Source organism: Sus scrofa, chromosome 6 (genome assembly GCF_054392235.1).
Source record: "Sus scrofa isolate SSC_HxYL_T2T_F1_AM1 chromosome 6, Sscrofa_HxYL_maternal_Yorkshire_Landrace_v2.0, whole genome shotgun sequence".
Classification (NCBI taxonomy): Eukaryota; Metazoa; Chordata; class Mammalia; order Artiodactyla; family Suidae; genus Sus; species Sus scrofa.
The window spans coordinates 98,125,435-98,150,933 of NC_139388.1; the positions used below are offsets into that span (position 1 = coordinate 98,125,435).

At 54.3% G+C, this 25,499-nt stretch overlaps 1 protein-coding gene across 2 annotated transcripts; it reads right to left on the reverse strand.

The window, feature by feature from the left end:
* Nucleotides 1-25,178, reverse strand: RSPO1 (R-spondin 1). 2 transcript variants are annotated; one of them, XM_021095970.2, is made up of 6 exons: nucleotides 24,871-25,178; nucleotides 19,726-20,130; nucleotides 5,251-5,442; nucleotides 1,984-2,133; nucleotides 1,505-1,693; nucleotides 1-792 (listed from the first exon to the last, which is right to left on the reverse strand). In XM_021095970.2, exons 2-6 carry the CDS (start codon nucleotides 19,817-19,819, stop codon nucleotides 629-631), a joined length of 789 nt encoding a protein of 262 aa, XP_020951629.2. In that variant the 5' UTR covers nucleotides 19,820-20,130; nucleotides 24,871-25,178; the 3' UTR covers nucleotides 1-628. The 2 variants fall into 2 exon arrangements, with proteins under 2 accessions (XP_020951629.2, XP_084820070.1); XM_084963944.1 differs by lacking the exon at nucleotides 5,251-5,442 and having other exon boundaries at nucleotides 24,871-24,991.
* Between the last annotated feature and the right edge of the window lie 321 nt (nucleotides 25,179-25,499).

Sequence of the window (25,499 nt, forward strand, 5' to 3'; positions counted from 1 at the left end):
CTGTTGTCATTTGGTAGTCATTTTTAATTTGAAATAAACCTTTAAGCAGTTTTCAGAGTCAGGAAAGCCCTGATGTGGATCATGGGTGTGTAACAATACTCTCCAAGGATAAAGTCACACAGCTGGAGAGGCTGAACAGTCCTCGAGCTTTGGCTCCTGTCTGCCACACCAGGCTGGTTCTAGCAGCTCCTGCAGAAAGCTCCACTCTGCAGAGTTTGGGCTTGGACGCTGGAAAACGTTCTCTCTGACACGTCCCCTGGGAGCATCACAAACCAAAGTGTGTGCCTCTGGGCCTTCTTTCGGGCAGAGATGCCCCCTCTGCCTCCCTGCCCCGCTCACTCAGTGATGTCCGAGGAATAGAAGTGTCTTCCCGCAGCTTCGATTGTGTGTGTGTGTGTGTGTGTGTGTGTGTGTGCGCGTGCGCGCGCGCATGCGCACACGTGCACACTTTTGCATGTATGTCAGTAACACCTTTGGACATAGGGTCTGTGTGTCTGTATCTGCATGTCCCTCTATGTACGGAGAGTGTGTGTACATGTTGCTCCCAGGGCTCGGGTTCGGTAAAGCTGTCATCACACAGAGCAGTGCTGGACTCTTTCTACATGGGCCCAGAGGCTGAATGGTGTCCCTAGGTGGGTCCCGCAGAGGTGATCGGCCCCACTGTCCCCTGGTGCTGCTGCTGCTGGCCCTTGCGTCTCCGAGCACCGGCGCCCGCTTCCTTGCCCTCCTTCCGGCTGGGGTTCCTGTTGGCGTTCTCCCGCCGGCCCTGGCCACCCTTCCTCCTCTTCTGGCCTGCAACCCCAATAGCAGGAAGAGTCAACAAAGGGCATCCTGACACAGCAGGGAGGCCCTGGGCAAGGCCAAGGGCCCCAGGGCGGGTGGGGTGAGGAAGCTGAGTCCGGGGATGTGGGAGGGAGGCCCTTAGGCCACTGGACCAGCAGCCACCACAGAGGGCCCTGCAACCCAGGTACTGAGAAAGGGTCCCATGAGCCTTTGCACCTTCCACCCCCGATGGATCCTCCTCTCCCTCATGTCTTCCTCAGATCTTGGATCTGAATGGATGGAGAACATCTGCCAGATGATCACTGCGGCTCTCAGGACAGGAAGGGTGGCCCCTACTCCTCCATCCCCCACCACTGCCGCACCATTGCCAACCACAGGCTGTGTGACCTTGGAGAAATCACTGCACCTCTCTGGGTCCTGGCACCCTCTTCCACGCCGCCGTCTGACCTCTGAGGGCCTTTCCAGGGCCAACATCCACTGGCTCAGAAGAAATGGGGAAACTGGAGGGAGAGGGCTACAGAGGCTTCCTGCCACACCACACAGCTGCCGGGACTGCTCGGTGCCTGGCACGGGCCGGCACAACGTGGGGTCCTGAGCTGGGGACGCCCCATGGGTCCCTGGCCTGAGGCCCTCTCGTGGGCAACATGCAGGAAACAGAGGTGGTCAGTCCTGCCATGGTTGTGCTGACCCCCTACCCCAGGGAGGCGGGGTGGCAGCTCACCCTCGGGGCAGGGCGTCCTCCGCACAGTGCACCTCCGGGTTTCCTTGGTGTCGGAGCAGATGGCGTGGTCCCCCCCAGGGGCCTGGAGCACCCTCCGTGTTCGCTCCTCCAAGCCCCTCCGGAAGCCACAGAGCTTCTTCTTCTTGGAGCACGGCCCCCACAGAGACCACTCGCTCATTTCACATTGTGCTGATGGGAGGAGGGTGAAGATGGAGAGAGGCAAGGGTGGGGCGGGGGTCCCCTCTCCTTCATGGCCCTGGGTACCCCCGGGGAGCCTCTCCCACCTGCTCTGGACCTCAGCCCGAGGCCAGAGGCATCTATGGTCCAGAGGGCAGAGAAACCTTAGGGGGGCGTCTTGGGGGAGCTTTCTCTGCATAGGGCCCCGCCCACGCTCTCCCTAGCCACACCCACGCGGCCCGCCCCTCCCTCCCGGTCCCGGACCCTCAGTGCGGCACCCGCCTCGCCTTACCCCGCCTTACCAGGGCTGCTGCACTCCATGGTGCCGTTGGCAGCCGCAGAGCCCTCGGGACAGGCGGGATAGCAGCGGCCCTTGTGCAGATACAAGCTCTCCTTACACTTGGTGCAGAAATTATGGCTGAAGCAGGCCTCGCAGTGCTCGATCTTGCATTCTGAGGACAGGGCAGGATTGAAATGGACAGCTCCCCTCCCCGCAACCACCATGCCCAAAGCCCACCCATCCACACCCATCCACACAGGTCAGGACCCAGGCTGGAGCTGGAATTATGGCAGAGGAGTATTGGGGGCGGGTGGCAAGAATGGAAAACCAGGGCGTGGGAGGATAGGGGGCTAAAGCAGTCTCTCTTGCCAGCTGGCTGTGATGCCTGCCACTCAGCCAACCCCCAACCCCAACCCAATCCCAGGCCCTGGAGCCCGGGGGCGGGGGGCAAGAGAGCCAGTTTCAGAGGAGAGGAGATTAGTGGGGGCAAGTGAGGAGGGTCCCAGCATTTCATGGCACCCAGAGGACACCAATCAGAGTTGAACTGAGGGATAAAATGACACCGAGAGTGGCTGTGTGGTTTCTTCTCCCACTGCTGGGCATTGACAATACCCCCAACCCTGGTTTTCCTCCTCTCCCTGGGCAGCAAGAATCTGCCTGGAGGAGGGGAAGCAATTCCAGGGCAAATTCCTCTGCCCCTACAAGGCCAAGTTCCACGAACCACCTTGGTTGGACTCTGGGTCCCTCCCTGATGCCTTTCTGCCAGTTCTCCCTTCTCTGAGGACATGAGGGGAGGTCAGATTGCTGGCCTAGGCTGGAAGCCCCCGGGGGTCTTTCACAATCTCTCCCCTCCCAGACTGTGGGCTGAGCTGATTTCTTTCCAGTCTCTGCTCCCGAAGCCTGGGCTGTCAGTTTCCCAGGAGCTGGCACAACCAGGTACTCCCTACCCTAAATACCTGAGGACCAAGAGGGCAGGATCCTACCTCCATCCTTACAAACTCCCTACCACCCTTACCCCACCCTCCTCTTTGCCTCCTGGGCTCTGATTCCTGGGTTTGGTGGCAGGCAATATATGAACAAAAATAAGAATAGCATCTACATTTATTGACTGCCAGACACCGAGGGCTTACATATGCCTCTCAAAACAATCCTACAGGGTAAAAATGTGCGCCCAAGTTCCCTCTGTGACACAACGGGATCAGCAGCATCTCCGCAGCACCAGGATGCAGGTTTGATTCTGGGCCAGCACAGTGGGGTTAAAGGTCCCCGTGTTGCTGCAGCTGTGGCGTAGGTCGCCACTGAGGCTCGGATCTGATCCCTGTCCTGGGAACTTCATCTGCCGTGGGGCAACCAAAAAAGAAAAGAAAAGAAAAGAAAAGAAAAGAAAGCACACCTGAATTTTGCAGATGAAGTTTTGAGAGGCTGCAACTTGCCCAAGGTCATACAATGAATAAGCAGCAGAGTTGGGATTAGAACCCAAGTTGATGATCTTGGGTCAATCATTTCCCCTGTGGCCTTTGTGTTATCAGCTACGAAAAGGGAAGCATCACTGAGGTCTGTCTTCCTCCAGAGGTGGTTGGGTAGCTCAGCAGCTAGGAAGTCTGGAAATGCATTCTAAACCCCAAGGCACTGAACAAAATGGGAGGGTCACTGGCATTGTTCATAGGAGTATGTTCACTGTGTGTCCCCTAGCATGTCACAACTGAGACAGGATGCAGGTGTGACAGCATGTGCATTGGAGCATGTGGTCTGTGACTGGTATAAGAGAGCAGAGCAGAGTGAGAAGACCTTGGGGGGAGAGGAGAAGGTTGAGGAGAGAAGGCCAATCAGGGCTTGAATTTCTCTGTGGTCACTGGAGCCAGCAATTATTTTTTTTTTCTTTTTCTTTTTCTTTTTTTTGGCTGCAAGCAAGACATAGAAAAATTCCCGAGCCAGGGATTGAACACGTGCCATAGCAGTTACCTGAGCCATAGTAGTGACAATGCTGGTCCTTATCCTGCTGAGCCACCAGGGAACTCCTAGGTAGTGATTTTTTTTTTTTTTTAAGTATGATTGGAAAGGTTATGTGTCTCAGAAGCATCTTTCTGGCTACAGTGCTGAGGAAGAGTACTGTTCATCTGAGGGTTGGGCGACAGATGAACAGGCTATTGCAATGGTGCAGAAGAGATGATGGGAGCCTGGATAAGCTCCAACAGCAGTAACGGAGTTCACATTGTGGTGCAGCGGAAATAAATCCAAGTAGCATCTATGAGGGTGCAGGTTCAATCCCTGGCCTCGATCAGTGGGTCGGGGATCTGGCATTGCCATGAGCTGTGGTGTAGGTCGCAGACGTGGCTCAGATCCCACATTGCTGTGGCTGTGGGGCGGGCTGGCAGCTACAGCTCGAATTTGACCCCTAGCCTGGGAACCTCCATATGCCTAAGGTATGGCCCTAAAATGCAGCAAAGAAGAGGAAGAGGAAGAGGAGGAAGAGAAGAAAATGGCAGTGAGGATGAAAAGGAGACGGAGGAGGGAGTTCTCTGGTGGCCTAGTGGTTAAGCATTGTCGCTGCAGTGGTACAGATTTGATTCCTGGCCCAGGAACTTCTGCATGCCACAGACATCCGCAAAATAAATAAATAGATAAATAAACAAACAAACAAATAAGAGAGAGAGGAGTTCCTATCATGGCTCAGGGGTTAATGAATTTGACTAGTATCCATGAGGACCCAGGTTCAATTCCTGGCCTTGCTCAGTGGGTTAAGGATCTGGTGTTGCTGTGAGCTGTGGTGTAGGTCACAGATGTGGCTCAGATCCCGAGTTGCTGTGGCTGTGGTGGAAGCCGGCAGCTACAGCTCTGATTTGACCCCTAGCCTGGGAACCTCCATGTGCCGTGAGTGCAGCCCTAAAAAGCAAGAAACCTTCCCCCCCCCCCGCCCCCCACAAAAAAAAGGGAGAAAGAGAGAAAGGTGATGGAGTAGGCACAATTTGGTTATTGGATGGATGGCAGGGGTGGGGTGGGCACATAAATGAGAGGTTGGCTCTCAGGTCTGTGGCTTGGATGGTGGGTTGGGACACTGAGAATATGGGTCAGTGCAGGTGTGGAGGGAGGAGCTGCAGCTGTGATAAGGGTTGGAAAGGTGGGTGGAATGTCTGGGGAGATGTCTGGCCAGCAGCTGGATATCTGAATCAGGAACTCCCCCTCCTCAGTCTCCCCTCTACTCCTTTGCAGGCCATCGACAGTTCCAAGCACCCCCTACCCACCACGTCCAGAACCTCCGGCGCCCTTCCCCAGCCCTGTGCACACTCACTGATGCATTTGTTCATGTCGGGGTTGCGGGCATCGAAGTATCCAGGGGGGCAGGATGGCAAGCAAACGCCCACCTGGCGGATGTCATTCCTCTCCAGCAGGATGAACAGCTTGGGCGAGCACTTAAGGCAGCCGTTGACCTCCGAACAGAGCTCACAGCCTTTGGCACAGGCCTGGCTCCCCTCGGCGCTGACTGGAAGGGGGAGCAAGGGTGAGAGGCAGCCATAGGAGAGACCACCTTTCCCAGGCTCCCCCAAGGATGAGAAATGAGTAGACAGGAATTTCAGCCTACGCAATGAATGCGCTTCTCAGAAAGCACAGGCCAGGCTGGCAGCTCTCTGCAAGGCTGCTTTATAAATGTCCCCAGTATCCGCTTTCAAGGGAACCAGCACAGCAAGAGCTGCCATTCATCCTACGTGCCTCCCCAGCTCTGGGTACAACGCAAGCTCATCTTCCAGGCTTGCTTAGCCAACCCCAGAGAAGCCACCAAAGCTGCACCCTTCCTGGAATTTAAGTCCCCCCCACCCCCTGCCCGAGGAAGAAAAGCTCAGCCTCAGGAATGTAAGGAGGGCTTCGTATCCTTGAGAAAGTTTTAAGGACAAGAGAGATATGAAGAAAAGGCCACCTGCCCAGAGATGAGAAGACAACTGGAATAACCCATGTCTAGAACACTGGTCCCGACCAGAGATGAGTCTGTTCCCCCAGGGGAAATTTGGCAGAGTCTGGAGACATTTTGATTATCACACTGGGGAGGGGGGTGGATAGGGGGATCTGGGGGACAGAGGCCCGGGATGCTGCTAAACACCCTACAATGCATGGGGCAGTCCCTACCACAATCATCTGGTCCAAAATGTCAAAGATGCTGGAGTTTTCTTGTGGCACAGTAGGTTAAGGATCTGGCATTGTCATTCCAGTGGCTTGGGCTGCTGCTACAGTGAGAATTTGATCCCTGGCCCGGGAACTTCCGCATGCCTTGGGCGGTGGCAAAAAAAAAAAAAAAAAAGTCAAAGTTGCTGAGGTTGGAACCATTCTTTGAAGCAGTGGGGTCTCCAGGCCCAGCAATAATAGTCTCAGATCTTTGATCTCTTTTTTTTTTTTTTTTTTTTTTGTCTTTTTGCTATTTCTTGGGCTGCTCCCGCGGCATATGGAGGTTCCTAGGCTAGGGGTCGAATCAGAGCTGCAGCCACCAGCCTACACCAGAGCCACAGCAATGGGGGATCCGAGCCACGTCTGCAACCTACACCACAGCTCACGGCAACGCCGGATCATTAACCCACTGAGCAAGGGCAGGAACTGAACCCGCAACCTCATGGTTCCTCGTCGGATTCGTTAACCACTGCGCCATGACGGGAACTCCTGATCTCATTTCTTCACTCAGTTGTTCAACCAACACTCATCCGGCCCCTCCCAGGTACCATGTGCAGTGTAAGTGCTGGGGACATGGAGACAAAGGCAGCTAGCTACCCTGAACTGATCTCTCAGGGGTGCAGACAGACCTGCAAACAGGTGCATGCTGGCAGCCACGAGGCCAAGCAATAAAGGATCCGGAAAGAAGAGAGGAAGGAAGGAGTCCCAGAGGAGGTGCTATTTGGACCAACTCTTGAAGAATGAGCAGCAATGTGTCCATTGGGAAGCAGAGATAAAGGCCCTCCAAGAGCAAGACCACAGAGGTATAAAATGACCCAAAGGGAACGTTGGCTAGTTTAAGGGTGCAGGAGAGGTGGAGAGGGCAGTGGTGAGGGATACGGTGTCCTATCATTTTGTTTGTTTCCGACCGTGCCCGTGGCATGTGGAAGTTCCTGGACCAGGGATCAAACCCTTGCCACAGCAGCAACCAGAGCCACAGCAGTGACAATGCTGGATCCTTAACCCACCGAGCCACCAGGGAACTCCCTGAGGTGTCCTATTTTTTTTCTTTTTTTTGTCTTTTCTAGGGCTGCACCCGTGGCATATGGAGGTTCCCAGGCTAGGGGTCCAATTGGAGCTGTAGTTGCTAGCCTACACTACAGCCATGCCAGATCTGAGCCTTGGCTGCGACCTACACCACAACTCATGGTAATGCTGGATCCTTAACCCACTGAGCAAGGCCAGGGATTGAACCCAAAACCTCATGGTTACCAGTCAGGTTCGTTAACCACTGAGCCATGATGGGAACTCTGAGGTGTCCCATCTTGAAGGGCCTTTTTTCATATCATGCTAATGAACTTGAACTTTATCCTACCAGGCAGAATTTCGCAAAGAGTATTCCTTGGAAGGTGACTCTCCTAAATATCTAAAGGAGAGTATGGAGAAAAGGCCAAGGCATTAGGTAAGACTGAGAACCATCGAGTCCGACTGAACAGGATTTTTTTTACTACAGGGCTTTTTTGCAGCCTTTCTTATGCTCCTGTGACATAGAGTGACTCTCTCTGAGGGGGACAGAGTGAGTTGCACTTCATAGACATTTTGGCCACAGAGCCCTTATATTTCGCAGGGTTTGAGGGGGACCTTTCTCAGAACTGACTAGGCAACAGGGATTCATTGGCAAGTTTTAATTTTTTATTATTCTTTTTATTTTTTGTCATTTTAAGGCCATATCTGCAGCATATGGAAGGCTAAGGGTCGAATCTGAGCTATAGCTGCTGGCCTAAGCCACAGCCACAAGGGATCTGAGCCTCCTCTGTGACCTACACCAGAGCTTGTGGCAACACTGGATTCTTAACCAACCAAGCAAGGCCAGGGATAGAACCCAATACTCATGGATACCGGTTGGGTTTGTTGCTGCTGAGCCACGAAGAGAACTCCATGGGCAAGTTTTAAGCAGGAGCAAGAGCTCATCTGATTTCTTGGTTGGAAGGGTTCCTCTGCAACCTGGGGAGAGATCAGAGACTGGAGGACCATTTGGGAGGAAGCTGACCTGATCATGCAGGTGAGAAAGGTAAGAGAATCTTAAACCAAGTTCTGCTCAGCAGTGGTGGAGAGAAAATGATTTGAGAGATGCTTGGGGAATACACTCAGCATGGCTGTGGTGACCAGTAGGAGTGAGAGGAGCCTGGGGTGTTTCCCAGGGTTGTGGACAAGGGGATGTTTGGGGCCAGTCACTGACAGAGGAACCAGGTGGTGAAGAGCTGTAGATAGAGGCTGGAGGCAGAGCCAGGGAATCAGAACAGAGACAGCAGGTGATCAGGCAGCAACACAAGAGTCAGAGTTAAGGCTTCAGAGTTGGCTGGACCTGGAGCCAAATGCCCAGCCCGTGACCCTAAGCAAAACAGTGCATCCTGGAGTTCCCATCCTTGTGCAGCGGAAACGAATCCGACTAGGAATCATGAGGTTGCAGGTTCGATCCCTGGCCTCGCTCAGTGGGTTAAGGATCCAGCATTGCTGGGAACTGTGGTGTAGGTCAAAGATGTAGCTTGGATCTGGTGTTGCTGTGGCTGTGGTGTAGGCCAGCAGCTGTAGCTCTAATTTGATCCCTAGCCTGGCAACCTCCATATGCCGCGGGTGCGGCCCTAAGAAGCAAACAAAACAAAACAAACCAAATACAAAAAAAATTAGTGCATCTTGTGGTTCTCCCGTCCCACCACCAGATAAGGGAGATAAGGAGGCCCATCCCGCAGGGCTGTGGGGAGGAGCACATGCTCCAGAAACAATCCCTGGTTTCAGAACAGGAGAATGAGTAAGAAAAAAGCGAGCAGAGAAGAAGTTGGGCACAACAGACGCAATGATGATTAAAAACAACTAAATCATCATCACGGAGGCTTATTCCCAAAGGCACCGCTCTCAGTGCTTTACAAGTATTAATTCCTTTAGTCCTTATGACCCAAGAAGTAGGTACTACTACTTTTTTTTTTTTTTTTTTTTTTTTTGGTCTTTTTAGGGCCACACTTGCGGCATATGAAGGGAAAGATTCCCAGGCTAGGGAGCAAATTGGAGCTGTAGCTGCTGGCCTGCATCATAGCCACAGCAACGGTAGATCTGAGCCATGTCTGTGACCTACACCACAGCTCAGAGCAACACTGGATCGTTAACCCACTGAGCGAGGCCAGGGAATCTAATGGTCATCCTCACGGACACTAGTCGGGTTCTTAACCCACTGAGGGATAATGGGGAACTCTGGTACTAGTACTTTCTCACACTCTATTTTTATGGATGAAGAAATGGAGAGGTCGAATTACTTGAAAGAAGCTTCACAGCCAGTATGCATTCTAGGAGGAGGGTACAAAGTTTATGAAGGCCAAGGGTGGGACATTATGAGGGGACATGGAAACTGAAAGCATATCCAGACTGACTTTTTTTCATTTATTTGGCTGCACCCATGGCATGCGGAAGTTCCTGGGTCAGGGATCAAACCATTGCCACAGCAGTGACAACGCCAGATCCTTAACCGCTAGGCCACCAGGGAATTCCCCCAGACTCATTTTTTTTTAAATGGAGAATTTATTGATATAGAATCAGTATGACCATTTAATTAATCAATGAATTTAAAATTAAATAACATTCTCGTTTGTTGGGTCATTGTAAAAGAAAAAAGACTCCCGAGGTTGTGCTGACGTTATAAGGGAGATTTCTTGGGATTAGTTTTCCACTTTAGGTCTTTATTCAGCTGTATTACGAATTAATAAATCACTGTAGATTTTCGATATCACTCCCTCTTCAAAGATATTAAATTATCTATCACTCAAGGTTTTTACTTAATTCATTGTTTTTTGTTTGTTTGTTTTGCTTTGCTTTTTATGGCCACACCCGCAGCATGTGGAGGTTCCCAGGCTATGGGTTCAGTCGGAGCAACAGCTGCCATCCTACACCACAACCACAGCAACACAGAATCTGAGCTGTGCTGCGACCTATACCACAGCTCACGGCAACGCCAGATCCTTAACCCACTGAGTGAGGCCAGGGATCAAACTCGCGTCCTCATGGTTCCTAGTTGGATTTGTTTCTGCTGCGCCAAAACGGGAACTCCATACTTAACTCATTGTTGAAATGAACACTCCCTCTAGGTTTTGGCCTTGGTTTCAATAACCAAAGTCATCCAGGCATCCCAGTAACAGGCCTCCAGCTACATTCCCTTATTCATTTGTTTCTCTCTTGTCACCTTTGTTAAGGGTGGATTTGCAAAAGGCCTTCTTAGAATCTAACTGCCCACCTCCAGCTCAACCAGTAACAAATGTCTGGATATCTTTGCCTTCAGAGCTATCAATGACACGCAAGAGCAGGTATGGCCCGTGCGGCATCTGAAATTAGTTTGGCACGGCTGGAGTGTGAAGTGAGTGGAGAGAGGGGCCAGAGGAGGAAGGACTTTGAACTTGTATAAAGGAGTACGGACAGTACCCTGAAGGCCAGGAGGAATCCCTGGGGGCTTTTTGCTGTTGCTGTTTTTGGCTAAACTTGCAGCATTCTGAAGTCCCCTGGCCAGGGACCGAACCCACACCACAGCAGCAACTGGAGCCACAACATTGGCAAAACAAGATCCTTAACCCACTGCACCACCAGGGAAATCTCCCTGGGGGCCTTAAAACAGGAGGCATGGGAGTTCCCACTGTGTGCAATGGGATCAGTGGCATCTCTGCAGCACCAGGATGCAGGTTTGATCCCCCACCCAACATAGTCGGTTAAAGGATCTGGCATTACGGCAGCTGTGGCTCATGTCTGTTCTTCAGCCCAGGAACTCCATATGCCTTGGGGCAGCTGAAAAAGGAAAAACAAGAACAAAAACAAAGCAGGAGGTATGGCCAGGATTCCACTTTAGAAAGATGACTCGGTAAGGTAGAGAATGGATTGTAGGAAGGGTAAACCAAACGGGGAGAGGACTCCCAGGTTCAAAGAGACAGAGTTGAACCAAGAGGATGGAAAAGGAGTAGACACAGGTAAGATCTCCAGGTGATAGAATCAACAAGACCAAGTGATGAACTGGCTGGGGATTGAGGGCCTGGGAAAACACACGGGTAATGGGGCGGCTGTCAGCCCATCACAAAGACAGGGCCCACAGAGGAGGAGCAGATTTGGGTGGAGGAATTGATGAGCTGTGTTGAGTTTGTGGTTCTTGTGGGACGCCCAGGGGAAGGTGTCTATTAGGTGGCCAAACCTGTGGGTCTGGAACTCAAGAGAAATATTTTGGCTGGAGATTGGGACATGGAGTCCTTAATTTGAAATAGTCATCGGGGAGTTCCCATCATGGCACAGTGGAAACGAATCCGACAAGGAACCATGAGGTTGCGGGTTCAAACCCTGGCCTTGCTCAGTGGGTTAAGGATCCAGCATAGCCGTGAGCTGTGGTGTAGGTCACAGATGCGGCTCGGATCCTGCGTGGCTGTGGCTGTGGCCTAGGCTGGCGGCTACAGCTCTGATTGGACCCCTAGCCTGGGAACCTCCATATGTCACAGGTGTGGCAAAAAAAAAAAAAAAAAAGAAAAAAAAGTTATCAAAGGCCTGGAGGTCCATGAGATGGCTGGGAGGGTAGTGAGAACAGGCCTTGGACATGGAAGAGAAGGACAGAAAAGAACGGTCCAGAAGGAGCACCCAAGAGTTCCCACTGTGGCTCAGAGGGTTAGGAACCCAACTAGTATCCATGACGATATGGATTTGATCTCTGGCATCCTCAGTGGATTAAGGATGTGGCATTGCTGCAAGCTGCGGCATATGTTACAGATGTGGCTTGGATCTGGTGTTTCTGTGGCTATGCTATGGTGTGGGCCAGCAACTGCAGCTCGGATTTGACCCCTCGCCTGGGAACTTCCATATGCTGCAGGTGCAGCCCTAAAAAAGAAGAAAAAAAAAAAGAAGAAGGAACATTCAGACAGGTTGGGGACACTGAAAAGCATGTTGTCTCAAGGAAGCCAAGGGAAGTGTACACTCAGGGAAGGAGGGGGAGGTCCAGTGCCGAAGGAATCGGCCACAAACAGGTTGTTGGTGTCCGTGGTGGGGGTGATGAGAGGAGGGCAGTGGTCGAGGGATAAAGGAAGGTGGGGAAGAAGAACCATCTCATTCAAGAAACTGGCTTTGGAGTTCCAGTCATGGCTCAGCGGAAATGAATCTGACTAGCATCCACGAGGACACAGGTTCGATCTCTGGCCTTGCTCAGTGGGTTAAGGATCTGGCATTGCCGTGAGCTGTGGTGTAGGTCGCAGACAAGGCTCGGATCCAGCATTGCTGTGGCTGTGGTGTAGGCTGGCAGCTACAGCTCCGATTTGACCCTTAGCCTGGGAACTTCCATATGCCTCGGGTGCAGCCCTAAAAAGACAAAAAAAAAAAAAAAAGAAAAGAAAAGAAAAGAAAAGAAACTGGCTGTGGAGAGGGGAAGAGAACTCAGCGATCCATCCTGGGAGCCGTGGTTGTGGTTAAATCCTTGGGGGTGGAAGGCATCCAGGGAGAAAGCTGTGCAGCTTGAGACAAGGACCACGCTGAGGTCCCGGCAATATGTTCAGCAGACAAGAGGAGGAAGGGGCCTGGAGAGAAGCTGAGAAGCAATGGCTGGAGAAAGACAGGGGGTGGGGGTGGAAACCCAGGGGACGAGGGGGAGATCTGCAGGGACCGGAGCTGGGAGGAGCACTCGGCAAACCTACCACTCGTGCACAGGAGGTGACTGGGTGACCTCAAGAAGGGCAACGTGGTGACGTGGTGGGATGAGGGCCAAACCACAGGGGGCCAAAGAGTGAGTGGACAGGATGGAGGTGGCAGGTAAAGGGAGGTGAGGGACAGAGAGGGTCAGGGAACACAGACACAGAGAGGAGAGAGCAGCTGGGAGCAGGGACTGTGGTCACAAGACAGAGGCAGGGTAAAGTGACGGAGCAAAGACCCCGGGATACGAGTCAAGATTCAGAGCTTATAGGCGGTATGACTAGGCTTGAGGCTTGAGGCAGGAGTCAGGGACAAGGGCCTAGGGAGCTGAGCTCCATGAGGTTTGGGGGCTTAGGAAGGGGGATGGGTGCTTAGCAAGGAGGAGAGGGGCTCAGGGATGGGCAGGGGTGGTTCACTGAGGACAGGAATGCTTATCAAGGGGCTTGGGAGCCGAAGGGTATTCTCAGCTTAGCAAAGCAAATAGATGGGAAGTGGTGGGGTGAAGAGCCAGAAGGAAGGAGGCTCGGCTCTGCGTGTCCCAAGAAGATGCTGGGTAAGGGCAGAGGTTGCATCATCGTTCAAAGGGAGAAACCGAAGCTCATTCATTCCACAGACGTTCGCTGCATACCTAATATGTGTCCAGAACCTTTAGGAGCTGGGGATGTGGAAGTATAGCAGCTAACGCTCACGGAGGGCTGGCTGCACATTGTAGGGAATGGAAGAGGATGGAGGGCGCTCCCTTCCCCAGCGGGCTGGGTGAAGAGGGTGTGCAGACAGGAGGAACAGCCTATGCGAAGGCTCAGAGGCACCAAACATCCTAGTGCATCCGGGGAATGGAAAACCAGGCTGTATTCTATCGGCAAGGAAAGGGACTTCAGAAGGGCATGGCGGGATTCACAATTTAAAATGCTCCCTCTGGCTTCTGTGCCTATGATGGAGGGAGGAGGGCAGAGGAGACAGCCTTGCAGGGCTGGAGCCTGGGTTGAGGAGACGGTGTGGGCTCAGTGATGGGGGAGGGTGCTCAGAAAGTGAATGGAGCCTCCTTCTAACCTCTTGGCCACCTTTCTCCCAGAGCTCTGCCCTTCCCATCCCCAGCGTACTCCCTCCATCCCAAGCACTCAGTGGAGCCCACTACTCTGAGCCAGGAAGGCAAGGCTGTGCTCTCCTCCGTTCCCTTGCTGCTTCTCGCCTCCCGAATCCTTGTGCAAAACCCTTTCGAGTTGATGTTTCTATAATCAGGCCTGGCCCCGGGGTGGCTCAGGCCGCACCTCTCTGAAGAATGGCTTCAGTGCCCCTTCCGCCTGGGCTTTACTTCTCCCAGCCCCCAACTTTCTCATCTCAATATCTTTCCAAAACCCAAATTCTGATGGTGTCATACACCTGCCTAAAACCCATTGATAGCTCCCAATCCATGCAGAATTTAGACCCAGCTCTTCTGCCTGGCTGTGCCACCCGCCTCATTTCTTTTTTCCCTCCTTTTAGCCTTTTTAAGGCCGCACCTGTGGCATATGGAGGAGCCCAGGCTAGGGGTTGAATCAGAGCTGTAGCTGCCGGCCACAGCCACAGCATCACCAGATCTGAGCGGCAACTGTGACCAACACCACAGCTTGTGGCAACGCTGGATCCTTAAACCACTGAGTGGGGCCAGGGATCAAACCCAAGTCCTCATGGATACTGCTGAGCCACAACGGGAACTCCCACTTCATCTTTTAATACCACCTCTAAGCAGTATGGAACTTTTTTCCCCCCCTTTTTAGGGCCACACCCGAGGCACATGGAGGTTCCCAGGCTAGGGGTCTAATCGGAGATACAGTTGCTAGCCTCCACCACAGCCACAGCAATGCAGGATCTGAGCCGTGTCTGCGACTTACACCACAGCTCACAGCACCAGATCCTTAACCCACTGAGCAAGGCCAGGGATCGAACCTGCAACCTCATGGTTCCTAGATGGATTTGTTTCTCTGAACATGTCACACTGCTTCATGCCTCTGTGCCTTTGCTCAAGTTGGGCCTTCTGTCTGGAACTCTCTCTGCCCCTTCCTTAGCCTAATTCTTTCATGCCTCAGAACTAAAGTCACCCCCTCCAGGAAGTCTCCCCTGATTGCACCTCCCTGTAAAATCTGGATGGAGTATTTTTCTGTGTTCCCTGCCCCCCGTACTTGACTCTATCATGGTAGACATCTTTTTGTGTCCTTATTGCCCACTAAGATGTCTTTTTCGCCAAATGGAAAGAGCTTTGGAGGGTGGAGCCAGTCCTATTTCTGAATGGGACACCAGTAAGGGGTGAGGTTCCACCAAGGGCACCCCTAGAATGCAGGGCTGAGGATGTAGTGAGTGAGACAGAGGCTTAGGGAGGGCGGAGTACATGGGTGGAGCTCACTGAGTGTTCAATGAAGTGTGGGGAGCAGGACTGGATAGGAATGGGGGGGGGGCTGCGGGCATTGGGTGAGGGTCCTTGGCAGAGAGAGAGGAACTCTCCATGATCCAGAGGAGGGCTGACCTTGGCTTTGAGGTGGAATCTAACCTTGGAGGAATTGGGTTCAGTGAGAGAGCAGTGAGTTAAGTGGATGGGGCTGGGGCCGTAACAGGAACAGCGGCCTCGCTGAAGGGGCTGAGGCAGGGGGTAGACAAAGGGCCTGCTGAGACCACACTTTTCCCAGGAGAAGAGCCCACTCCTGGTGCCCTGGCGCCCTGAGCATGCCCCCCAGGAAGATCCAGCATACTTCAACTCAACTGTGAGCTCAGTGAAGACTGAAGGTTTCCCTGACCTGGGCCCACATGGCCTCTCACTGGCCTGTTTGCCTCCCACCTCGAGCTGCTCCCCTCACGCCCTCCTGGAAGTGGACCACGCTGCTCTCCTGAACAAAATCTCCCAGGGGCTCCTCATCACCCACAGTTCAAACTCCACAGCTGGGCGCCGGGTGGGTACCAGGCACTCCAACATCTGACCTCTGCCCGCGGCTGCTTTCGTTCACCCCCAGGCAGCTTTCGTGGCTCTGCCCTGATGGGTTTAGCAGCATAACCCTTCTTCTCAGTAGAGAAGGACCTCCAGGTATAAAACAGAATGAGCAGAGCTGCTCCAGTGAAAACCCCAGCACTCCCAAGAACCGCACTCAGAAACCTTTTCTCCAGCTGCACCCCACTTACTGCTCAGTCTGGTCTGTGCCTCATCCCAACCCCACCCTCTGCCTGGAGTGTCCTCCACTCCCCCGACCTCCCTACTCATCTTTAAAATCACAATTCAGAAAGTTCCCATTGTGGCCCAGCCAAAACAAACTCGGCTAGTATCCATGAGGACAGGGGTTCAATCCCTGGCCCTGCTCAATGGGTTAAGGATCCAGCGTTGCTGTGAGCTGTGGTGTAGGTTGGAGATACAGCTGGGATCTGGAGTTGCTGTGGCTGTGGCGTAGGCCGGCTGCTCAGCTCCAATTCAACCCCTATCGTGGGAACTTCCATATGCTGTGGGTGTGGCCCTAAAAATAAATAAATAAATAGAATAAAATCACAATGCAGCAGTCACTGCTTCTAGGCTCTCGCAGCCCTCCTGGCTCTCTCCCGCGTTTCCTACACCAGGTTGAAATTGTATCTTCCTCCTTCACCCGTGGGCTCCTCACGATCTGTCTCTGCCACCCAGGGCTGGGCTCTGTGGGTTCACCGTGGATGCGTGCATGGGGCTTCAGCCAGGGAAGCGGAGCTCACAGATGGTCAGCGGGGGAGGGGATGAAGGCTCCAGATAGAGGATGGGGTGGTGAGAAGGGGCAAAAGGGGCATCCAGCTTCTGGAAGAGTCAGGGTTCAATGAAGGCTTCACGAGGTGCAGGACTGAAGGAGGGGGTCCAGGGATCAGGCAGGAGAAGGGTCTCAGTAAGCGGAGGGGCACTCAGTTCAGGGCACAGCGAGGGCTCCGAGGGCTCCAAGAGGAGCAGAGATTCCAGGGGGAAGGTGTTCAGGAGAGGGTGAGGGCCAGCGAGGGTGCATGGAGAGAGGGCTGGGAAGGGGGGCCCTCAGCATGTGGAACAGGAGGAGAACACCCTGCCAGGCTTCACGACTCATAGCTGAACTTCTCCCGCTCCACGCGGGGACATCATCACTCAGATCCAGGATCAGGCATTTCTGGGCTCAAAGCTGGCATGTGGCTCTGGATCAGAGCTATACTGGGTGGCTCCGGGTGGCTCTACTGGCATGCAGTCACGAGAGATGGCAGAGTCCACAGATCTGAGGCTCTTATACACAGCAAGCAGACTTTGCCCCCGAGGCTGCCCCCTGCCCTTGCATCTTGTGGGGACCACAGCAGCCTCCTCACTGGCTCCTATCCTCCGTCCTTCCTTCCCTCCCTCACTCACTCCGCAGATCGATTATGTAACCAGGACATGCTTCCCTACATCTACAGAGAGCTTGATATTTTCCCAAAGTTTCACAATCAGTGTATCTATTATCTCATATAATGCTCCCTGTAAGCCTTTGCAATTACACTTGCAGCCTTTTTTTTTTTTTTTGCTTTTGCTTTTTAGGGCCGAACCTGCGGAACCTGCGGCATATGGAAGTTCCCAGGCTGCGGGTGGGATTGGAGCTACAGCTGCCAGCCTACACCGCAGCCACAGCAAGGCAGGATCCAAGCTGTGTCTGCGACCTACACCACAGCTCATAGCAACGCTGGATCCTTAACCTACTTAGGATGGGACCTGGAGCTCAAAATGGAGCTGCAGCTGCCAGGAAGCAAATACAAGTCCTCATGGATACTAGTCAGGTTCCTTACCACATGAGCCATGACAGGAACTCCCCCCCTGCAGCTTTATGGTTACGATTTAACTATTGCCTGGCAACATCTACCCTCATCTCTCTCTGAGCCTCCATCCAGGTTGAACCTTCGCTGCACCCCGAGTCTTTCCCACACGTCTCCCCATCCTCATATCTCACCATCAACAATGCCTGTCACTCACACTGCTTGGTAATAAACACTGGCCTACGTGCTGCTGAGGCCGTGGGATGTGGCTGTCTCAAAAATGGACACATCCAAATCGCTGCATTTGATTGGCCGATGCTGGCATCTGCCCATTCTAATGGTTTTTTTTTTTTTTTTTTTTTCTTTTTCAAGTACAAACGATGAACCCAGGTCTTCTGACTCCTGGTTTAGGCGAGTTTGCGGTTCACCAGTGAAAGTAAGACCACTAGTGCATATCACACGAGGGTGCGTGACCTCTCCCATTCTCTCTCTCATCTCGGAAATAGAGGAAACTGATTATAAACCGCTAAACCGCATCTGGCCCGTGGAGCCCAAAATATTGGCCGCAACAGATGAGATGGGAGGAAAAATCAAGGCCTCGCTGCTGATTAAACCTAACTGCCTCTAATTGCTTGTGAGGCAGGGATTTTCAGCTTCACCCTTTCTCTGAGCTTCCCTCCCTCCGCTAGGATCTGGCCTTGGCCCCTCCCATGGGGACCCAACAACACTCCACCGCCTTTCAGCCGTTCCTGGCAGACCTCGGTCTGCAGGGCCTCAGGAGTGAAGCAAGAGGTGGCTGGGCCAGACTTCAGAGGAGCTGCCTGTCTGGGGGCGTGACATCTCTTGCTGAGGATGCTGAGAGACAGACAGGCATGGGTCGGGCCTCACCCCACTGCCTGGCACAGTCCCTCACACACAGTGGCTACTTCCACAACACAACAGCAGATTCTGAACCCCCTCTCTGGAGGCATCAAGCAGAGGTGAGGGGACCTGCTCTCAGGACCGCCTAGCATGGGATTCTGGGAGGGATGGTGAAGATGCTGGGGACAGGTAACTCTTGAACTCCATGGGCTCTGTTTTCAAGACTGGACTCACAGGCATCTGGAGACATGGGTTCCAATACCATGTTCTTCAGCCTGTGTCTCTCCCCCTTTCTTAGCCTCAGTTTCCCCAACCATACAATGATAGGATTTAATTTTGGGGTTTGTTTGGGTTTTTTCGTATTTTTAGGGCCACACCCACAGTATATGGAAGTTCCCAGGCTAGGGGTCCAATCAGAGCTGTAGCTGCCAGCCTAGGCCACAGCCACAGCAATGCCAGATCTAAGCCACATCTTCGACCTACACCACAGCTCACAGCAACACTGGATCCTTAACCCACTGAGTGAGGCCAGGGATCAAACCCACGTCCTCACGGGTGCTAGTCAGATTTGTTTCTGCTGAGCCACGATGGGAACTCTAGGATTTATTACTATTATTATTATCATTATTATTATTATTTTTGAAGCTGTGAGCAGCCTTTCTTCCAAAGACATCTTAAGTGGAATCGTCCCCAAAGCAGGGAAGAGTGAAGCTGCTCTGGTTTGAAGAACGGTGGGGCCAGCCTCCTGCCCACTGCCTCCCCTTCAGTCCCTAGTGCGGCCCTCTGTGTTCCACTGGGCGGGGTTAAAAACCACGGAGGCGGTGGACTATCCCACAGTTCTCCCGCTCCACCGCTTCTGCCCCACGATCTGGGCAGGGAAGGCAGCTGCCCACCACCAGGCTGTGCAGGGGTTCCTGGCCCCGAGGGGTTGAGGGCTGCCCTTCAGACACCACCAAAAGAAAGGAGTGCTGAACTCCTCTCCGTGGGGGGCTGAGCACCCCAGGGGCTCTGGGCGGGGAAGCATCTCCATGGATACCACACAAAGCTGGTGTTATGTCAAAGGGCAGAATCCACAATCAGGGTCCCCACAAGAGAAGGGTTAATCTAGAAAGCAGAGCGTCTACAAAGGGGAAAACAAAGTAATCTACAGAATGGGGATCACAATAAATCACTCCACAAACTGGATAATCCACGAGCTGGATCATCCACTGAGCAATCTATGAAGCTGGAAGCGACAAAGTGGAAATCTGCAATGGTCATCACAGAAGGAAACGACCGAAGACCCTAGACCCCGGACAGCACCCTCACCGCCACCACTGCCAAGGCCCAAGGTGGTCTAGCCCCATCCAGTACTCACTCCGCCTCTGCCTCTTCCCCTTGATCCCCCGGCTGCCGGCGGCGAGATGCATCCAGCTCAGAACCAGGGCCACCACACACAGCCCAAGCTGCATAGTCACTCGCCAGCTCCAGGCCCCTGGTAGGAGGGGTGGTCTCGGGGTGGGGGGGCGCTTGTGGATGGCGCAGGGCTCTTGCTAACGCCTCCGGGGCTGGGTCAGCAGCAGGAGGCCCAGGCCTGGGCTGTATCCCAAATCCACCCTGTATCCCAAATCCACCATAATCTCAGCTGGAGACAAAGAGGGTGTGGGAAGCCCACTTCTTCATCAGCCCATAAGAGGTCCAGAGAACTTTCCTCAAAGGCACCTCGGGGTGTCACATGGGAGAACTCTCTGTCACTTCAGCAGGGACACCTCCAAAAACCAACCTGTTGTGGATGGGAGGAAAGAGAAGGGTTAATTCTGGGGTACCACGGGCCATTCCAACCTAAACCTCCTGCCCTCCCATGTGGTCCCCTACCCAGGAGACTGTGAGAACTCGGAATGCTGGACATGGCAAGTTACCCATCCTGCATCCCTGCAGAAGGAATCTGCTCCTTTTCTTATCTTGCAAAAATCCCTAACGTGGCATGGGAGTTGGCTACTACTCAAGTAGTTAAAATATGGTGGACACTCAAATCAAACGTGTGGATCCCTGGAAACCAGCTGCCCAGTTTCCACCCTGCTCAATGTTAGCCAGCTCTAGCTGGAAGTCCTTCTTTAGGTCTACCCTATAGGCCTCATGCTGCAGTAATAGCACGTCTCCTAAACAGGAGCTCTTTCTGCCTTCTGAGAGTGACCCCTCGGCCTTTTCTCCCCCGTGCTGAGTCACCCCTGTGCCTTTCACAGGTCTGGAGCTAGAGCACTGGCCCTGACAAGCTGGCAGACCCTGCGTGGCCCTCTGGGCTTGGCGGGAGAAAAGGAAGTAAGGCTTCCCCCGGCCACAGAAACTCTGACACAGCAGGCCCGGCGGGCCTGGCCTTTGTGAGAGGATAAAAGAGGCAGCAACACCCGCCCTGGCCAGAGACACAGAGAATGGGGATAATCCCCCAGCCCAGCGAGAGCCTGGACCCGCTGGCCCGGGTGATGGGGGCAGGGGGAGCTGGTCCCTCCCCGATGAAATGTGTCTGGGAAGTTGGAGCCCAAACTGGGAGTCAGGGAATGAAAACCCGCTTCGCACTCACAGGATCTCACACTCCCACAAAGGAGACCTGCACACGCATTGCTCCCCTGCACACTTGAAGCACACACACACACTCACACGGGGGTGAGAGGAAAGAGTGAGCCTTCAGGAAGCTTCATAGATGCCAGGGCGGCACTGCCCTCCCACCCGCTGGGTAAGACTCCTTTGCACCAGTCACTGAGCCTCTCTGAACCTCAGTTTCCTCATCTGTGAAATGGGGATAAATATGCCTGGTCCACAGGCTGGCTCTGAGAGCTGGCTGAGTTTTCTGCTTAATGATGAGGAAACTGAAATGCTAGAGTAGAGGCGCCCCTCCCAACCTCATCCCAACCCTTTCCCCCTTCGCCTCTAGGGAGGCCCCAGGAGAGCCCACCTGCACGGAAGATAAATCATTATCCCACGAGGGAGTTCAACACCCCCTCCTCAGCCTCTCCCACCGGCTTTGAAGGCCAGACACACTCAAGTGGTTAAGCTGCCTGTGAGAAGTGTTTACATGAGACTGATGGGTCCCACCTGGTGCTGCGGCCGGAGCTCGCGGCGATGCCCCCAGCCGCCCCCAAATGCCCTGTCAGCTGCCAGCCCCTACCTGCCCCTCCAGTACTCCCTGCGTGACCTGCCAGACTCTTCTCATCTTCTCCAGCCCCCACGCCCCACTTCCCTCACCCACAAACTGCAGAAGTCTGGCTGAGCTGATCGCACTTGAGCCCCAAGAACACAATCCCACAGGCTGGCCGTGGAGCATGATGGTTAAGGGCATAAATGTCAGAGCTAGACTGCCTGGCTTTGAATGTTGCCTCTGCTACTTATTAGCTGTTACCTAAGGCTAGTGGCTTAGCTGGTCCGAGCCTCAGTTTCTTTATCTACAAAGAGGGCTGTTGTTGTTTTTAGAGCTTAAGTTGATTAATGCATGAAACTACTTAGGACAGTGCCTGGCCCATAAGGAGGACTCAATAAGGTTGTGTGTTCTATGACCAAGACTTCATGTTGCGTCTACATTCCAATGGTCATCTAAAAAGCAAGAGCAACAGTTTTCATACAATCTGGACACTCCTCTTAACACTGAGTCTGGTTATGCAATTTCCCTGTTTGCATTTGTCTTTATGGTTGATTGCCTTGGCCCTAGGGATAACTTAGAGAGATAGGGTTAGGCTTTTAAAATGTTATTTATTTATTCTTTAAATTTTTTATTTTATGGCTGCATATGGGAATTCCTGGGCCAGGGATTGAATCTGAGCCACAGCTGCAACCTACACCACAGCTGGGGCAATGCCAGATCCTTTAACCCACAGAGCTGGGCTGGGGATCAAATCCGCACCTTCACAGTGAGCTGAGCTGCTATAGTCAGATTCTGAACCCACAGCACCATGGTGGGAACCGGATTAGCCTTTAATGGTGGCATTTCTCAAGTTGAAATCTGAGAACCCCTAGCAGATACATTCTCAGGGTACCCTGAGTCCTTACAGTTGACAAACGCTGGAGGAGACCACATCGGACAGAGCTGGTGTCACATCCTGAGTTTGTGAGGCTCTGGTCTCGCTGCGGGATCAGCATCCTTGGGGTCCTTGGGGACAGAACAGGTCTGTGCATCTGTGCATGTCCGGTGCCTGCCCAGCTCACTGCCTGGCACTTCAGGGCTAGGGCTCAGCAAATGTTGGTGCCCTTCCTCTCCTTCCCTCTGCTCCCTCTAAATGCCCCCTCAATCCTCCCAGGCCTTAGCTTGCGGTCTGGCCCTTGCCAGGCTCACCCAGCCCTTTGCTAGCGAGGATCTTCGGACTCACTCCCACCCACCTGTATCCCCTCTGAACCATGATCTCAGTGAGGAAATACAGAGGAGACGCCAGGTCTGAATGTCACTAGAGCAAGTGACAGTGGCCTTCCTCACTTACCACTGGATGGGAAGCATTTCAATACAGAATCAACTCTGAAAAGGAGCTAAGAGTTCGATCTAACAGAGGTATAAGCAACAAACCAGAGGGATGCTGGGTGTGGACGGGGTGAACTGGAGAGCAAATGCCTCCATCTAAAAGGAGCATCTGCTATTCCATTCCAGCCGATTGCTGCTAGGCAGAAATACTGGCTCAATTTGCTAGGTCTTCTGATTTTTTTTCAAAAGTGAAGTTGAAAACTATGAATTTTATGTGATCTCTGATTTGAAAAGCAGGGCAGGTCTCAGGCTACGAACCCTGTGGTACCAAGCCCCAGAAGATCACAGCTCCACTTCCACCTAGCCCCCTACCCTCTTCCCACCCCCCCCCACCCCAACACGCAGTGGGTACTCACACAGACAACCTTGGACCAAGGCTGCTGAGAGAGGGCATAGGAGTTAATGACTTTCTTTTGAGTAGCCTGCCTCATTTCTATTGGTTCCTCTGATTTCCTTTGCTCCTTGGGCTACATGTCACAGGTGGATCCTTTTTTGAGGTCCATCATTCTGTACCAGCAGAGCCAGCAGTGGGAATTATTGGCAGTGGTCAAGGTCGCAGGCATCTCAGGGCGGGTGAGGGATTCACATCTACTGGTGCCTGCACCACCTGCCATGCTGCGGGGCCTCAGTGACTCCTCACCACAATGCTAGGAAGAAAGCAGACTTATTCCCACTTTACTGGTGCTGAGAGGTTAAGGGTCTTGGGATTATAAACCTAGTCAGTGAAGGGTGTAGGGCACAGACTCAGCTTGAGGACGCGGTGGGAGGCCGGTGACCTGGGGCCAGGGAGAGTGGCCTCACGTGCTAGGTGGTCTGAGGTGAGGAGGACAGACTGGGGACGGGGACACAGCTAGGGGTGGGGCGGAGGGCGAGGACTCGCCCTGCCCCCCAAGTTTGGAATGACTTTCACCTTCTTGCCTGTAACACTATCTGGAGAAATTGGTACTTCGTCCCGGGCCGGATACAGACCCAAAAATGTAAACCATCCCGATAATTTCTCATTAGCCCTCCCCGGGACCAGCTACGGGTGGAGAGGGCTGGCAGGCGGGGGCAGAGGTACTGCCGGCCTTGGGGGCGAGGCGGGGCGGAACCAAGTACGTGCCAGCCCGACCTGTCGGGATTAGTGTGTCTGCCGGAGCCAAGCCAGGTGCTGAGGCCGACCACCCTCCGCCGCCCGCAACACCAAGGGCAGCAGGGAAAGGCTCCTTCTCGTCGCTCCACCGAGACTCCAAGCGCGCAAACTCTTCCTCCCTACTTATCGGGAGAGGCCCAACAGGTGCAAGGGGAGAGGAGGCGGACCTGAAGTTCCCCTGACTGCACCCCAAAATACAAGAGAACTTTCCAAGTCCGAGAGGCCCGTTTCACAAGAAAACCCTTGCCCCAAGCGCGCGCACCCGGAATCCATCCTGGACCTCTTGGGAGCCCTGTGCGAACAAACAAGCCCTCCCCACTCCCCAACCAAGCAAGATCATCCGTCCCTCCGCGCCCAACCCCGCGGGTCCCTGAGCCGCGGCCACCTCGCAGCGCACCCGGGGCCGCCGCACACGCCTGCCACGTCGGACCCGGGCCCAGGCTGCGGGGGCTGGAGCGGGAGACGACTAGGGGCCGTGGGACTCGGGAAGAATCCGAGGCGAAGACGCCCAGGAATCAAGGGCTTCTGGTTCAGGGCTGGTGGAGAATAGGTCTGGCGGAGCTGCCGAGTTCAGAACTAGGAGCGAGGATGATCACCAATCACCCTGGGGCTGCGGGGCTGAGGGCAACACGAGGCAGCAGGGCGAGGAGGCTGCCCACCGGCCTGAGGGACGCCGGGGGTGGAGACGGCGGGATCTGCAGGAGGGGTTCCAAGAGGTGCCCTCTCCTGCCCTAGCTGACCCGAGAGCAGTCACAAGTCCCCTTCCTCTAGCGGTCCCCCCCGCCCCCCGCCCCCCGCACTCAGCTCCGCCAAGCCCGGCGGAGAGAGCCCCAGGTCCCAGGGGAAGGGGGCGCTAGGGAGAAAGACGGGGCAGCTCCGAGGGGACTCACCTCCGCGCTGCCAGCCGCGGCGGGGGCAGGCCCGGGAGGGGCGAGGGCGCGGCCAGCTCACCCGCCCGCCGCGGAACTGTCCTGGGCGCCCAGCGCGCCCGCGCTCCGCCCGCCGGTTTCCAAGTTGCTCAATCTGCGGGCGGCTCACGCCCTCCGGGGCCAGCGCCCCACCCGGCGCATCGGTCCTTTGGGGCGGCCCGGTCCGGCCCTCCTCTCCGCAGTGCCCCGCTCCGGCCGGCCGCTCCCCGGCTTTCCGCCCGCGCTGGGGCTCTCCTTTGCGCTTGGCTCCTCCGGAGCTCCCAGCCGGTAGAGGGGCTAGTCCTCCGCGCGCACGAGGGAGGGAATCCCCCCCACCTCCTTTGCAGTCCCACCCCCGAGCCGGCCCCCCTTCCCGGGATCCGCAGCAAAAAACGGACTGGAGCGCCAGGCCCGGGAGTTCGTAGCCCCCCTCCCGCAAGTCCTTGCCCTCAGCTGGGGTGCTGCACTTGGAGCAGGGCTGGAGACGGCACACTGGGTCTGGATCCTGGCGCAGACAATCTGTCCTTGCCTTCTCCCCTTCCGCCGCCCCGAACCCCGGGGATTCCACGCAGCCAGAGCACCGGCTGCAGCTCCAGGCATCTTGGGGTCAG